At 39.1% G+C, this 16,982-nt stretch overlaps 1 protein-coding gene and 1 long non-coding RNA gene across 2 annotated transcripts in view; both read right to left on the reverse strand.

The window, feature by feature from the left end:
• Positions 1–5,359: 5,359 nt before the first annotated feature.
• Positions 5,360–5,799, reverse strand: LOC118598038. Its single transcript, XR_004947089.1, has 2 exons — positions 5,605–5,799; positions 5,360–5,533 (listed from the first exon to the last, which is right to left on the reverse strand). It is a non-coding gene; the product is annotated as an uncharacterized LOC118598038 (long non-coding RNA).
• A 9,464-nt stretch (positions 5,800–15,263) lies between these two features.
• Positions 15,264–16,982, reverse strand: part of LOC112143077 (RAS guanyl-releasing protein 1) — a 17,552-nt gene continuing 15,833 nt past the window's right edge. The window contains exons 15-17 of the mRNA XM_024266838.2: positions 16,695–16,826; positions 15,855–16,246; positions 15,264–15,772 (exon numbers count right to left, since the gene is read on the reverse strand). Of these exons, the coding sequence (XP_024122606.1) occupies positions 15,635–15,772; positions 15,855–16,246; positions 16,695–16,826 (662 nt within the window). The 3' untranslated portion in view covers positions 15,264–15,634. The remainder of the gene's footprint in view (positions 15,773–15,854; positions 16,247–16,694; positions 16,827–16,982) is intronic.

Consider the following 16,982-nt stretch of genomic DNA (forward strand, 5'->3'; position numbering starts at 1 on the left):
CGTGTAGCGGTGTTGCTCTGTGGGTTTTTTTTCTACTAAAAGACTTTGATTATGTCCTGATTCCTTCACTACTCACTACATCCTGCACTATATAGTGCATTCGCCATTTTGGAGTGCTGTCCAAATCTACAATTCCCTAGAGTGCCCTAGAAATTTCCCAGAAGTCTTTGCGAAAAACCAGTGAGCATTAGCGAATATAGACCACAATGCATTGCGGTTGAACAATTTTTGCTTATAAAAACGTGTATTTTTAAAAAAAATTATTTTTAAAACAAACTATACATTTTCATCATCAGAACACAGTGGATTCATAAACAGATGTTGTAAAATGTTTCAAATGTGACGTCATACCCTCTGTTTAGGGGGAAAAAGGTATTGAGAATAATGTCCGAATTGCTTTTAAAACCCAAGGCACTAGATAGTACTGCTCTATATAGCTTTTTAGCAATTGATCAGGGCAGGAATTTGGACATTAGTGGTGGATGATACTGGGAATTTGGGTGACAATCCGATACCAGTAATTACAGGGCTAGTATTGCCGATATAAAAAAAAATGTTGTATTATAGAATAATTTTGGAAATACAATTTTTTTTGGTAATTAAATGTATAATAACCCACAGGACTTTTGGCAGATAAAAGGTTTATCAGCATAATTACAGCAATCTGCAGTGAATTTCCCAGTTTGGCCAGTTTCCTGCCTAACTTGGGCAGGCTTTTATTCAAGTTGTGCTGTTTTTGGTCAGATCTGGAGACAGATCCTCCAGTCATCCACAGCTGTTTCAGTTTCAGGTAATGGTCTCTCACTCTATCAGTCCTGTGTTTTGCCCCATTTTACGTCTACAGGTTATAATTAGGGTAAGTCATGTTTTGTCCAGTTTAAGTTTATTGCCTATTTTCTTTAGGTTTCCATCATCCTGCGCCCCAGTCTTCTCCATTTGGGTTCTTCATTACTTCAGTCTATGAAGTGGAATCTCTCATCTAGTGTTAATAATTTTTTCTATGTGATTTTGCATCAAGTCAAAATTTTTAACCATGTTTTTGCTGTTTTGCGTTCAGCTTGACACTGAAGTCCCGCCCCCTTGTGTGTCTGTGTAATTTCTCTTGACTGTAGTGTGGCTCTTGTCAGATTCGCATGTTATTTTTTAGTGTTATCTGTCATTCATGTCCTGATTAAGTTCTGTTTTTGTCAGTTTTATGTCACCCACTTCAGCAAATATACACACACTCTCACACATATATATGCTTGTGTGTATAGATAGTTTAGATCCACCAATACCAATATTGACACAGGAGGATCTGGTAGGAAACAATGGTCTCTAACACACTGAGAGATAACAACAAACGAGGAGCAACCGACGTAATTGCAAATAGAAACCAGGTGTGACACACAGGAGGTGTTAAAAAAGAAACTAGCATAATACAGACCTACTACTAATAGAATCCTTACAAATTTTAGAAATAAAAAATAATAATCCCAATTTTTGCAAAGCTGATGTTTGATATTTGAAAAAAAATATTTTGTCTTCTATTGACCATTTCTGAGCAGCTTCCTTTGTGCTTTAGCTGCTGCAAAGCATCATTTCAACCCTAAACAGCTCGATTTGGTGTTTTTCGGTGAAAATTGTGGTCACCATTAAACGAACCACACCCACAAAGTGACAATTACAGCCAAAGGCAGAAATGTGGCTGTTTTCTATTTACCCTAAAAAACAGATCACATTCACAAAAGGCAGACTGCTATGGCTTTCATCTCACATTAGGATGAAAAATAGATCTCTGCGAACCCAGCAAAGCGCAAAACTTACATATAATGTTCTCTTCCTAGCTGTGATTTCAGGAGTGTTTATTATCTGAGCCCCTGCAGGCTGCTGAAGGCTGCCTCATTCGAAAAGCCATTTTCGGTGCATAGAGTCACTCCGGCTTATGATGCAGCTAATGAATGGTATCACCAAGGGATTCTTGTAGGTGTCAAAAGGTGAGGGAGGACTGCCTGTTTGTGAGTTCTATTCTGCGCTTCGTTTGCAGCACCTATTATAAACACAGACAATATGTGTTTTGTTTTTCACACCAAAGGACCAATCCTGATGTAATTAGAGCTCGCCAGAAATGCATGGCGCTGTACCACACAACAGCTCTCCGTCTCAGTACCATCCAAACAGATTTCATGGGCAGCATTTTAAAGAATCAATTTTCACGCGTAACCCCTGGGAGAGGAGTAAACGTAAGGATCTCAGATGAAGAAAAATGAATGTCTGTAACTGCTCATCTATTTGAGCTCTCTGGCTCAAGGCTCTTCAAAAGACGGCTTTTTTCCACTTTAGCTATCTTTTCCCAAATGGCTGTCTGCTGCACGGACTAATGGCTCTGAAAAGAAATGCAGGGAGACAGGATGTAAGCTGATATTGTCATCACAGCCTAATAGCAGAAAGGGTGATGCTCACGTTTGTCCCTAGCGCAAAGTGTATTAGCTCCACAATAAAAGCTTGTAAAATCCTGATATTGTTACATTTATCCCTTTATTGTTTTCTACTGATCTTCATTCTATTATTACATGACGATCAAATCATGGATCTGACAGACCAAAAAAAGAAAAAAGTGTTTTTTTTCACTCAGAAGATAACTTCCTTCCATGATTCAGGTTAAATTTCAGCTGCCTTTCTTTAAACCTTCCACAGTATCACTCTCCCTTCCTATAATTATTTCATGATACCTTTTGGAACCCTTAAATGAAGATCAGGCCTCAGGGGACTATTGTAGCCTAAGCTCCAGCAAAGGAAATAGAAATGTTAAGTACTTTCCAGGAATGTGTTCAATTACCAATCTTTTAATTACTAATTTCAGAAAAGTAGCAGATTTAGCTCTTTGGGTTCCCAAGATGAGAAGATGATCCCTCTAGAACAGGTCATTTCCATGTTTATTTCTCTATTTGGAAAGGTTTGGGGAATTTTTAATTAACAAACTCACACATGTTGACCCAAACTATCCTTGTAACCATTAGAATTTTATTAGAGATAACCTAAATCTTAAATAAATTAGCTGCTTTATCAAAACGTCTTTTTATCTTAGTCAAAGCAGTGATTGGACAGAGGTAACATCTAACCTTAAGATTTTTGGTCACATCCATGTTTTTACTGTTGGCAACTTTTAACTCATTCTTAACCTTTAAAATGTTCCTAAATGATATGAATGAATATTTATCAATTCTCTTTAATTTTTTATAATCTATTTTATTTAAACTTCTTTTTATTTATCAGCTCATTTTCACAATTATTATCTCTATTTTTGCTTTTTCCTTTTTATTCCTTCTCTCTTTTTTTCACTGCATCACATGTTGACTAAAAGAGCACTCATCCAGAGCATCCATCCATTTATCCATTCATTTTCTAATCCCGCTTAATCTCTGTTTGAAGTCATGGGGTTGCTGGAGCCAATCCCAGTCACTGTTGGGCGAAGGCGGTGTGCGCAGCCAGCAGGGCCACACAACCACACACTCACATTTACACTCACATCTAAGGGGAGTTTAGACTCACCAATTGACCGATTGTGTATTCTCTTGGACTTAGGGAGAAAACCCACAAAGAACTCCACACAGGAAGGTCCTAGCCGGGATTCAAACCTGTTCCTTCTTGCCGTGAGGTGAGACACCTGACCAAAGACTTTGAAAGGATTTGTTGTTTGAGGTTAACGTTGTTGTCACCTGTTATATTTGAAAGGTCAAATTCTTGTTGCCTTTGGGAGCACTACGATGACCTTTCTATCATTCTTTTACGCTTTAAGACTGAAACTGAGGCAGTCATCCTTCTTCTTTGCTTTTCAGCCGCTCCCTGTGGAGGTCCTCCTGCATTTAACCCCATCGTAAGTGTGATTTGTATTTGGTTTCATGTCCTGATCCAACCCTCAGATTTCATCCGAACTTGGGACTGAATGATGAAAAGGCGGGGATGTGATTTCTTGTTGTTGCGTTCAATAAGGAAATCAGCGACCAATGCATACCTGACTGTAAAAATGGTAGAAGATGCTGAGACGGTCTTTTATTGGGATAAGTGCCAAAATGCAATTTTAATAGTTACATTTTTTATAGTTTACTCCAATGACAATCATCTTTGTGTGTGTTTAAACAATTTCCTGTAGCATTTTTCCTCATTATAGAGAACTTTCACCTAAGAATTAACCATTAAAAGTGCATTTCTGAGCATTTCTTAATTCAAATTGCATTGGATTAGAAAAGTGGATGCTTGAAAAAGTTCAGACTAATGACACAGATGCTGAAATATGCGTGCCAAAGTCTTCTCTCCCACCCTGACACACTCACTTCGGTGTGTAAGAAATGATGAGCCTTCAACACTCGAGCTGCAGCAAATTGCAATTCTGGCTCATACCTGTACAGCTGGATTGATCCCATATTGTTTTCCATTATTTTTGCGCCACTAATGCTATCTTGAGGCTATAGACTTCCGCATGAGGGCACAAACAGAGTTACACGCAAGGGGAGGGATTGCTGTGTGTCAGCAGTCCCGCCCACAACCCAGAATTGTATTTCTAATGAGCTACTGCTGCTGGGCATAAAATATATCTTAAAAATGACAAAAACTTTATGATTTTAGCAAAAATTTGCACAGTCATACCAAAAAAAAAAAAACTGCTAGGAATGATTTTACAAAAGAAAAATATAATGTTGGGGTGGAAATTTAAGCATTCGATCAGTTTCTATTTATCTTTTTGGACATTTGGTGTAAATTTACCCTGTTTTAAATATTGTAAATATTATTAGAGCAAGTTAAAACCAAAATTTGTATTTGGGTTTTAAAGAAACAGCTACATTAAAAACGTTTGAAAGATAAATAACAAATTTCATTTAGACTTTTTTCTCTTTTGAAATTCATAAAAATGAAAGCATTAAACGCCTTCATTGTAGTTCTTCAGGGTGGCTGAGTTGCTCCCTAAGGAGGAGGTGAACAGCACAATAATCCAGATTGAAAGGAGTCATCTAAAAAAGCTTGGGTCTCTTTTCAAGATGCCTCCAGGATGTTTCCCAGTGGAAACGTGCCGTACATTTTCCACCGAGAAGGATGGACTATAGGAGGGGATTAAACCTCTTGGTTGGTTTGGGATCTCCTGAGGGACTCCTGGAGATTAACAATGTGGTGGGAGAGAAGGAGTCCCTGGAAAAAATCCATTACTTTGTGAACTTGTGCCCGATTTCCAACAAAGATGTTTTTCTTTTTTAGTAAATGACCCTTTTTTATATATATATATATATATAAAAAAAAACATTTTTCCTCAATTGTACATCCTATAAAACCACTGCTGTAACAACGAGTCAGAGTCAGATGGATCCATATGCAGTTCTTTTTTTTATTTAAGGAGCTTAGGCTTGACGTGGTGAACTTGGCAGAGGTCTGGAACGGCAACGGGTTTGTCAGAGGCTGAGGCAGGCCATAGGTGAAGAACAGGCGAGGGTCAGGCACGGCGAGGAGTTTGTCAGAGGCTGAGGCAGATCGGTGGTCAAAGGCAGGCTGGGGTCGAAGCAGGCTTAAACAGGAACAGGAGAAAAGGAGGTAACGCTCAGAATTGGAGGAATTAACCAGAACAAGACTTCGCACCTGAGCACAGCCTGAAGCCTCCTTATAAATGTTTGGTGGTGATTGCTTGAATGAGGCACAGCTGGTGAGGTCTGGGGACAGCGGGCAGAGGCTTGTGGGAAATGGAGTGAAGATGAGGCTCAAGGAGAGATTAAAACTCAGGCGATGGCTCCCTCTGGTGGTCAGAGGGAAAAACAGGTTGATTCCTGACAACTGCCTTTGCTCCGTGGACCACGATAACTTTGATGATGGTGATTGGAGGCTACACGCTGTTCATCCCAGCATGCTCATGTTTTTATTAAAGACATCATTATTCTCACTCTCCAATTAGGACGGGAATAGTAAAGCAAGTGGCTGTAAGCACAACATGACATTAACACTTTCTTTTTTTTTTTTAAATCTCATGAAAATGCAAAAATATAATTACAAAAGAGATTCCTGAAATATTCTGCATCCTCTCAAATGACTTCTGACAATTCCTAACATTTCTGCTCCGTAATCAGCATTGTTTTCCCATGTTAGGTTGAATAATAGATGCATCTTAATGCATAATTCATTCGGAATGCTGGAATTCGTGTTATTTTTTTCCCTGTGTTCGAGGCCGGAGTTGTCAAAGCCTCAGCCGGTGTTGTTTATTTTCAACATCAAGAGAGAGACAAAGGCGATCTGCAGGATTTAATGAGAATATCAAAATCACAGATGGAGTAATCAGCGTGCACTAAACCACTGAGGAGGCGGCGTTTAGTTTGCTGTCCTTAAATAAATTCTAATGTGTACGTTCATGAATAAATCCATATATCTGGCCTGCTCTCCCACCTAATCCTTGGGCAATAAAGATATAAAGGCTGATGAACATTTATCGACCCTTGTTATGGGCACAGTTAGACATTTTATCACACACTTTCAAGATATTTCTGTAAAAATAATTTGCAATTACCTCTGTCATAATCTGCCTTCAGTTTACATTGTTGAGTTGGAATACTGCATTGTGGGATTATATAAAAGTTCAGTATATTTTAATGTATAATGTATATTTATAAAGGTGAATTCCCCTTCCTGTCATTAAAAGCAGAAGTAAAACACTCCACATAATAGAATGAAGGCCAGGCGGTAGATAAGCCTTTTATCAATCTAACAGTGTCACTGAGCACTGCTAGGAAGCCTATGCTTTTCCAGGAAATTAACAGGTAATCTATATGCAAAATGAAATTAAGATTTGCATTGACTCCTGTTACAAACGCGGTAATTTACTGGAAACCTTCTTTTTATCGGCGTTAACGTGTGATGTGCTGCATTCCCACGCATTTAGGCGTTCATCTTCATGGGGTCGTGGTTATTTACCTTATTGCTTGGCTGTGTCACTCCACCCTGAAGCGTCAGAGCGACTAGAATAATAAATACTTCTTCTAACAATCGTGCAGGGGCGGACTTACCATTAGGCAAAGTGGGCAATCATCTGGGGCCCCCAACAACTTCACCTCCAGAGTGGATACAGTGTGAGCCCGGGGTATTGTGCAGGAAAACAGACAAGACAGGATCAAGAAGAACAGAATCAAAATAACTCAATAAGACAATAAAGAAAATAATAATCAGTTTTATTTGAACACTTTACAATAAAATAGCATAAAATAATAATAATAGGAATTAATACACATAAAAGCAAGCCAGATTGGAATACAAAAATAAAAAAATGGGTTGTGAGTCAAAGTGTAAAGACGGATTTAAGCAGGTGGGTTTTGAGTCCGGATTATATTAAGGGAAGATGGTTGACATTATTGAGATCAGAGGGGAAAGACTTCCAGAGTTTGGTGAGCTGAGAGGAGAAAGGGAAAGGAAAATGAGAGGACAGGGAAAAAGAGGGGACGAAAATAACCATTTTGAGAGTACTTCTTTAAAAAAAAAAAAAAAACTCCATAGTGTCCTGTTTGATTCCATCATTCAAGTAAACATCCAACGGATGCAAAAGACCCCGTGTTATTGTTTGTTACGTCCGCCACAGTTTAAATCTAGTAAATTTAGATTAAAAAATCTGGACAATTGAGAGCAGAAGGAATAAACTTAACTTTACTTGTAGATATTTTATTGTAAATATTTTTTCAAATCATCCTAAAAAAAAAAAAAACTTCAACCCAATTTTGTGGTAGGAGTTGGACCTCTGCGTTTCACACTTTATTCCAAGGATGATAGTTTGTAACAATAGGTTGAGAAGTGACACTGCGTCACCATGGTTACCAAGAAGAGCCAGAAGAGGGAAGAGAATGTGAACCTCTGGATAAAAGAGCCAGGGTTAGTTAGCAGAAAGCATTGAGCTTTTTCACTGAGAGCGTTAAAGTTAGAATTAAAATCATGTAGTGGCATACTTCCATGCAAAGCTTCCAGTAACAACATTTTCGCTTGCCAAGTTTTACTGCCAACTTGCACTGGCAAGCAAAAATGTGAGAAGCAGGACATCACAGAGGCATGTGGAAATAAATAAATATTTTTTTCTGCAAATCCTTAGGTATAAGGGAACAAAAATGTATAAATGTTTGCAAATATATATATAATTATTGATTCGCTGTGGGACTGGGGCTGGACTCTGTTATCTGACTGAATTGTGACCTTGTTTTGCTCATTATTTCAGTGGTTCCTTCTCTGTCTGTCCACCACCCATTGCATTTAATTGGTGTGTGTCTGAGACATGCTTGCCAGTTGTTGCAACACTGCTGAAGTCAACAGAGAAAGACATATTCAAAGTATAATGGTCCAGCATAAAAAAGGAAGAAGCTACACCAGAAAACACCTAAAATAACTGCAATGGAGAAGTTAGAAGTGAAGCACTCTTGGTTTTGTGTGTCAGCGTGTGTAAATTCTCCCCCCCAAACTCCCAAACACCCGAGTTCAATCCGGCCATTCCTGGGCTTGATGCTGCCGCTTTGTGAGTTCCGTGGTGCTTGAGAGGATGAGGTTTTCTGACAAACCAGTAGAGAGGTTCCCGAGCGATGTGATGTATAAATGAAGAGCTATGGGAACGTCGGTCGGAGCTGTCAGCTCAAATTATGTGTGCATGCGGTTGGCGAGGCACAGAAAGGTCAGGAGTCAGTCAAATTTCTAGGGTCTGTGCACAAAGTTATAGAGTAAATCCCTAGAACGTCTTACTGCTGGGGAGAAATGCTGAGATGCTTGACTGATAAACATCACAAAAATACAATTTCCCGCTAAGACTATTAGCTTCCACTTAAAAAAAAAGCAGATGTGTCGTCATTGTGTTCTGAAAGATGTGCAACTGGACAGTCCTCAGAGACACCTACAGGGATAAAAGCATCAAATCAGATTTATCTCAACAGTTGGCTGCTCCCAGGGGACCGACTGCTCACAGATGGTGGGGAATTGTTTTGCGGTGTGTTGTGGTGAGCTGAACTTCTCTCAACTCAACCACAATTGCCTTTAGTTGGTGGCATAACAGATTCAGGGGTGCAGCAAAAGAATCGTTGATGAGAGGAATCCATCTCAGCTGTTGAAGGAAGTGGCCTTTCAAATAATATCATGGTGTTTGACGTTGCATCTGTTTAGATAGGAGCTGATTAGTGCGCCAGAGATGGATTTTTATGATGCTCGATAAATGCACAGATGAATTTGAGTTAATTTCAAGTAAAACCTGACAATAGCAGACATTTCTCTGACCCTCTTCAATCATCAGCGCAAATCAGCACCTGCTTGTTCTCTAAAATCACTGTTTTGTTCGTCGGTTCCTCTTCTCTGCTGCTATAAAGCAAAAGCTGATGTTTTATCTTTAACTGTAGCAGTCCACATTATTTTCTTCCTTCCAGTTTTTTTTTTTTTTTTTTCAGACTGGCCTTCAAAGAACGGCTGCAGAGCAAAAGGACTGAATATTTCTTTCCCTTTGACCTGTGTGAGATGCTCTACGCCTATAAGCAGTGAGCTGGTTATTATGTGCCGGACGCAGATGCTGCAGCATTGTCCAAGAAGTCCGATTTTTCCGCTGCAACACAACCTTACATCCTTCATTATTAGGAGGAGTAACAGAAGCTAGCAGGGCTCTTAAACAGCCTGCTGGACATCATTTAAGCACTCTTTCAGCCGACCGTAACAAGAAGCTGCGTGCAGATGATGGTGCGAGGGAATTGACAGTCTCACTCAGTGTGTTGGTCATTGCAGACCATACACAAGGATAATGAACTTTAAACAACCCTCAAACAGTCAGGGAGATTCAAATGTCTCCCTTTAAAAGAGAAAAAGCTAATTTAGCTTGATGCTATATTAGCATGTTAACACAGGCCCTGAGAGATTTGCTGTCTGAAATTTGACATCAAACGCAAGAAAGATTCCTACCCTCTGCAACCTGACACCTAATTAAAGAATTTAATGGACAACAAAGATAAAAAAATAAAAAACTATGTGCAAATATGTGCACTCAGTAGAAAAACTGTGGTTGATTCAATCACAATATTATTATAATATGCTTATTTAATTTGTATTTGTTGCCTGTGACTTACATCTACATTTATATATAAATCTAATCGCCCTGCTGCTGTTGGAAATATGCACTTTGGAGGAACTGTGCGAATGTACCGGCCAGAATTTGGCGAGTGGAGAGCTGCAAATGTAGATGTCTAGCCTGGAGGGAAACAATAAAGTGCTGCGAGAACAAGAAGAATGCGAGGAGAGATATTTATTTAGAGTCATTCTCCGTGTTATTGAGCAATCTTATTTCCAAACAGGCCACAGCGTTGAGTAGAACACAGATAGAAAACAAAATCCATGATTTGCAAATCATTAAACCCAATTTTCAATGCACACTACGTACACGTGGAACAAGGCTGAAAACTAATATTGATTTGAGTGGATCTCCAAGACCTCAGGCAGCACTGTGTTACAAGCAGACGCTCACACTCCGAAAACACTATTTTTATCTTGCAGCCGCTCACAAATATATATGTATTTGTAAAGATAAACAGATGCAAAGTGGGTTTTTCTTGTCTTTGTGTCAGGGATTTAGATGCTTTCAGAAGATTGAACCTGGCTTTTTGTTTGTGTTTTGCACAGATTTCAGGAAACAGAGCTGTTCTTTACGGCAAGGAAATGAACATTTAAGGTGGTAAAACAGGATGATTCACTGAAGCAAAATCACCAGATGTCACTGTGTGGAATAGAAGAGCATCTACTCAACTATTAATGTAGAAGAATTGTGTTTTTAGCAATTTATTGAGGCATTTGTTGATGATGGAAGATATAAATGAAGAAATTTAAGACTTGATAAGCTATAAGGTTCATCCAAAACCCTTTTTTGGACTTTAAACATTCTTATTCTTTTTTATTATAATTTTGTTTCTTTGTTGTTTTTCTTGTTCCAGAATAAAAATTTAAGCTATGAATGCTAAAAACTGCATAATCATAATTAAAAGACCAAATGGAACACTTTTAAAAGAGAAAACATGATTTTATTCTTTAGCTAGACTTAAACGTTTTGTAGATTTACAACAATTTAAAAGTGTTTTATTAAAATACAGTAAAAATGTATTGCACTCAGTAAACCCACTTTTACAGCCAAATAATGATGTTATGAAAAAGCTCCGAATTCAAAATAAAGAGATTTTGTAAACCTTAGTTGTTCATTTGCTTCCAAAACATGATTTTTCTGTTTTAATTATTTATTTAATTTTTTTATATTAGAGAATTAAACTATGTCCTGTTCAAGCTTAGTGTTATTGACAAAAAAGGCTGATTTTGATTCCCATCAGGTAAGTGCAGGTGGCCTTTGAGGCATTCTCACACAAAGGCAAAAGAAATGTTGCATGTTTGGAATGTTAAGCCTTTAGACCCAGTCAGACCATTAGATTTGCTCTTTGTCATTCACCCAAGAGGATTGTTGCCAGGGTAAAATTCTCTTTTCTCCTTATAGTGTCTTCCCAATTAACTCTGCATCTGTTTCTGTGCCGGTGCTATACTTTCCCTCATTTTACTTGATCTTGGCAGTTGGATGTTCTGGAGGTTTTGTTGACTATTGAAGGGGTTATAAAGCTGCAGTTATCTCTCCTACCTGCAGTTTTCTTTCTGTCTGTCAACACTTTTTCATTATTTTGTAGTTAAAACTATTTTTATCTCAGAAGCATAACTAGAGTTTTGGTCAAATAAGTCAAATTAAAGTGTTTTCTTTTTCATTTTCTGCTTTTATTTGTTCATAATTTGTCCCCAAAACACACCTTGGAAAGCAATAACACGGCACAAAAGTCAAGCATAAATCATTATGACAGCTGCTCAGGAGCCATGTATATCAACACGATTCTTACATTACCACTCGCTGCAGCTTTTTCTCGTAATGTTTGCTATTAATGCCGAGACTAACAAGCTCCAGGCGCAAACAGCACGCACAAAAGTCAGAACAAAAGATCTCCTTTAGCATTTAAATGCAATCTTCAGCTAGTGTCTGCGAGTGCAAACCCACAACAGCCAGATGAAAACATGAAGCCACTTCATTGGATATTTGCAGGATATGAATTTCTGCACCCACACGCCGCTTTGTGAGTGTGTGCAGCTTTATTATGTGGAAGTCAGAGGCAGGGAGAGACCCACTGATATGTCTTTGTGGGTACTCACAGTCTTAATTTAGCTTCGGACGCTATCTCTTCACAGTTTGAACCCGTGGGCATTTTTGATATGAACCTTTAAGCTGCGTGTTTTTTTCAGATCCAAAAAGGCAATCAGCAGAGCAAGAAGAGCAGTGTTTCTCTTTGCAGAACTCCTCCACAGCACAGCACAGCACTGCTGCGCGTTCGTAAAGGTTAATTAAAATTTCCTCCGGCCACATTTTATTCACCACCTCTGGATGCGTCCGCAAAAATCCCTTTTTCACGCACCATCAGAGTTTCCTTCATGAGAACCCGTTGGCCACTATTAGAACCTAACAAACTCTTTTAACAATCAGTCTAATTAATGGAGTTGGGAATGGCTGTTTTGCTGCTGTATCCTACAGATGTTTTCGCGACGTTATGTTTGGAAGTGGAGTATTGTGTTCTTGGTATGTTTTCTGCATCCTACTACTGCTATCAGGGGAGGATAATGGCTTGTTCCTCATCTCTGACTAATTACTTTCAGGCTGTTCATTAGACTTAGCAGATTTAGCAACCTTATGGGCATCTCAGTGGCCTGTTTCCCCCACGTACACTAATGTCTGCATGATAAATCATCTCTGTCTGGCTGCTATAATTAGACAGATTGTTGAAGTGTTGTTTGTCTGGACAGCAGCCCCTGATTGTACCGTCAAACCTACACACGACACCTATCACAATATACAAGCCTTACCATGTTTTTTTGTGGGGGTTATTAATAGATTTTAGAGACTCTGCACTTCAACGTGTTATAAAAAGCTTTTCAATCAGTCTTGAAGGTAAGACGGCCTCTTCCCCTCTCGACACATGTTCTCTTTATCGGCATCTGTCTGTCAATTGAGATAATGGAAAATTATTCTGCGCTAGTTTGCATGACGTCTGGTAGAAGAGCAGAGGTACTACCCAGCAGTCAGGTGTCACATTCAAATAAAAGCAAATTAGCTGTCACTGAGGCTTAGCTCGGGTGCTGCTGCACTGCCTCAGAGTGCTTGGTTATATTTATTTATTTATTTGTTTTTTTCAACTGGGTCTCTGTTTGCTGCCAAGCCGACACACTGCAACAAGTCACGATGGCTGCAAAAAAAAAAAAAAAACACAACGTAATTTAAGTGAAATAGCTTCCTACACCCCAGGGGAGGAGTTGCAACTAATCTGAAGTGATTCATGGCACTGGTGGCATTGCACAATTAATCAGCTGCTCTATGCCATATGTCACGAAAGACGTGTGGGATTAGACTCTTGTTTTTGAATTTAGCTTCGGGAGCAGCGAACAGTTAGCGTTGCATTCCTTGCAGGCGAGCGCGTACTGTAGGGCGGTGCGATAATTGAGGTAAGCCCATGAGACAATGCCGACTGGCAAAGCATCCAGAAATCAGGGTGACACACATTCTGCCTCTGAGGGATTTCACATACAACTACACTCAATAAAACAATGAGCTGACTTCCAGTAATCTTATACAAGTTCATCCTAGCCAAGCAGTTGACACTGGGTGGGATGTTAGCATTAGCAGCTAGTTGATGAAAAGCCAACAAGAATTGTTTTTTTTTTTAATACATACACCCACAATGACCATGAACACATCAGCACACCCACAACAACTTCAACATGTCAGCCTTGTCGTGGCAACCCATCATTTTCTCTGTGCATGATAAACGCATTCCCCCTAAATCACTGGCTTTTTCACACCGCCACATGCTCACCTATGGCGCCGAAAATCGCTATAGTTATGCTGAGTTCTGCCTGCTCCAGTAGAAAGGCTATCAGAGAAAAGCTAAAGATGAAATTTGACTCGCCTGATTATTAGACTTTAAAGGCTGAGGTACAAAACTTTTTAAGTTCATTGCTTTAACAGTATTTTTTCTTTGTCTGGCTTGAACTGAAATACATTTTGATTTTTTTTAATAGATGAAATAAGCTATTTATGACCAAAAGTACTCATAAGCATATTTATAAGAACATAGCTACAAAACAAGCACCTAAACCTATCAAAATTCTGAAACATTCTGACTGAAGCTGTCAAAAATCTTCTAATGGGACTTTGGTGACCTCCAGTGGTCACATTGAGTAGTACAATAACTCTTCATACCCAGAATACACAGTTTATTACAGCAGTGAGGTGACAACACTTAGAAAGAATACCCCACACGAGAGTAGGCTTTCATTGTGTATAATTTGCATTTTTAAGTACTTTGAACATAACAAAGAGAAATGCATTTGGACTACTTCACAGCACGACTTGGCTACGATTGAGCCGAAGAATAATAGAAAGCTATGATAAAAAATAAACCATAACAACACAAAGAGTCCATATGGAGGTAACACACACAAAAGCATAAATAAGTCAGTAGTACCACTACTCTGTACACAATGATCTGTTCGTTCATCCTTCATGAGGACTGTGTAGTGTTTCAGACATTTTTTTTTTTTTTTTACAATTTTTATAGAAAATAAAATACAAAGCATCAACAGTCCTGCAAACACATGCAGTCCAGCTTTTACAGTGAAGTCACCACAAGTGGACTGTTGGCTTTGCCAGTAAAAATTCACGTTTTGATGCTTTCCAAGAACTGCATCTATAAATCTCCACCAAACACAAATATATATAAGCTGATTAACTCATCAACAACTGATAAATAATGAATAATTATTATTGTATGTAAAAATTGTTTCACGTAATTACTTAACAGCAGGTTTGATATTTAATCTCTCATTTTTAACATGTGTTTTTATGTCCTTTAAATAAAGGAATCACATGTAAAGGACTCATTTCTGACTAAAGACCCACTCTGATTAAAATGTTTTTAACAGGTTTTTGTGGCATTGTAATGTTAGGACATAAATGAAAAAATTAAGCTTTAAATTACATTTTTGAGGACTTCTTCATTCAAATCATTGTGAATCAGGAGTAGAATTAGTCCACCCACAACTCAGTGGCAAATTTTTACTGAACTACTGCCGCTCTCCAGAAACTATGTCCTAAAAACGTCATATTTATAATTAAAAGAGCACTGGGAAAGCTTTTAAAATAGATCAAAAGATGATTGGAGTGGGTCTTTAAAGAACATTTAGAGTTTTTTTTTGGTTTGTCTCTTCAATGCCACTTTTGTACTGTTTTTTTTAAAATATTGTTTTGATAGAATGTGAGAATACTGGTCCTTTGAATTCAATTCAAACTGCACTTTCAGCTGCTTTCAGAAACATCCACCAAAGCTTCAGAAACTCCCATAAGTGGTGAAACCCTGACCAACCTGCTTAGACCTACAGCGTAGTATTAGAAATAAAGCACCACTTTTGGAGCAAGTGAATTTACTTCACTTTACCTTTCAAGGTGCCAAATTGTCTTAGCCTCCTGTAATAAAAAACTGTTATCATCTAAGAACAAATAGTATGATTCATTGGGAAACCCAAGTGAGGGCAGCACCGGTCTCCTTGCAATAAGATTCTAAGATGACGAGTCGTCCACCACTAAAGGATGGAGAGCGTGGTTTTTCAAAAGTGTCTTCAGTAAGTCCATCTCTCGTTCTGCCTCCCTCAGCTTCCTGCGTAGTGTTTCATTGTCTTTTTTAAGACTCTGATTTTCCTGGAAGAAAAGAAAAAAATAAAACCTTGTGTTTTACATAACAAAAAAAACGTAAATGTGTTGCAGGAACTTATATACATACCAATTCAAGGGATTCATGTGTGCCTTTGCTGTCATCTCCTGATTTGCAGTTCTTTGCCAAAACTGATGCTTTGTTTTCCCACTTGGCACAGTATCGTGTTTTCCTCTGCAGCATTGAGTTGGGGGACAGAGGGAGGGTATGCGGTACGGCGCTTAAAAGAGAAGGCTGAGGGCCGCTGCTTTCAGCAGTAGGAGATGACAACGTCGGGACCGCCAGAGAAGACTGAAGCCGGCTCGCCTCCGCAGCCTCCACAGTCGGAGAGGGCAGCTGTGAGCCCTCCGTCTGGGTGTAGCTGTGGACCCTTGAGGGTTTAGAACGGGGGAAAAACGGGGAGCTGTGGCCGGAGTCTTTGCTCTCGTCTGGCGGGTAGGGGAAAGGGCATTCCTCTGAGCCTAAAGAAATGGAGATCATATTTTATTGCTTTCTGACATTCTAGCTGTCTAAAAATGGGAAAGAAACAGAAAATTCAAAATACTTGTTCTGAGGTGTGCTGCATTGATGTATACAGAACGCTAACCCCCTTGATAAATCAGTTCATATTAAGCAAAACTGAAAGTTACTCTGCTCAGAAATAGATTTCAAACAGGAGGTGGGCAGTTTACATATCAGCACTGATGAGGGAAATTACTCTGAAAGCAAACGTGGTATAGTAATGTAGGTTTCTTTTAAGTGCTGAAAGATAAATCTTGTGGGTTTCAGCTTTTCTCAGAGATTACAGGAAATGTAAAAAGATACTACAAAAACAAACAACCCCAGAGTCTAAACCCTGCGTCACACAGGTTTACATCAGTATTACATGTGGGCGTGGCTGCATCTTTAGGCTGAATTTTGCAAACCCACCCTCTGAGTTGCTCGTGGCAACGGGTGTAGTGCTCGGCGTCGGACTGTCGGTGGTGTTGGACACTTTGATGTTCTTCTTGCACTCGAACGCCACCTGGTCTTTGCAGAGTTTGTGGCAGTTCATGCCGCAGTCTGTGCAAGCCAAAGAATGCACAACATGTCACAGCAGGAACTCGTCGAACTTCAACAAGCTGACTTTTTTTTTTCTTTTCCCGCGCCCCTTTGAACTGCAAATGCAGCTCTCCGACCTGTGCAAGCTCACAGTCAAGCAAACAATTGCTTCTTAGA

The sequence above is a fragment of the Oryzias melastigma genome, linkage group LG22, assembly GCF_002922805.2.
Source record: "Oryzias melastigma strain HK-1 linkage group LG22, ASM292280v2, whole genome shotgun sequence".
NCBI lineage: Eukaryota > Metazoa > Chordata > Actinopteri > Beloniformes > Adrianichthyidae > Oryzias > Oryzias melastigma.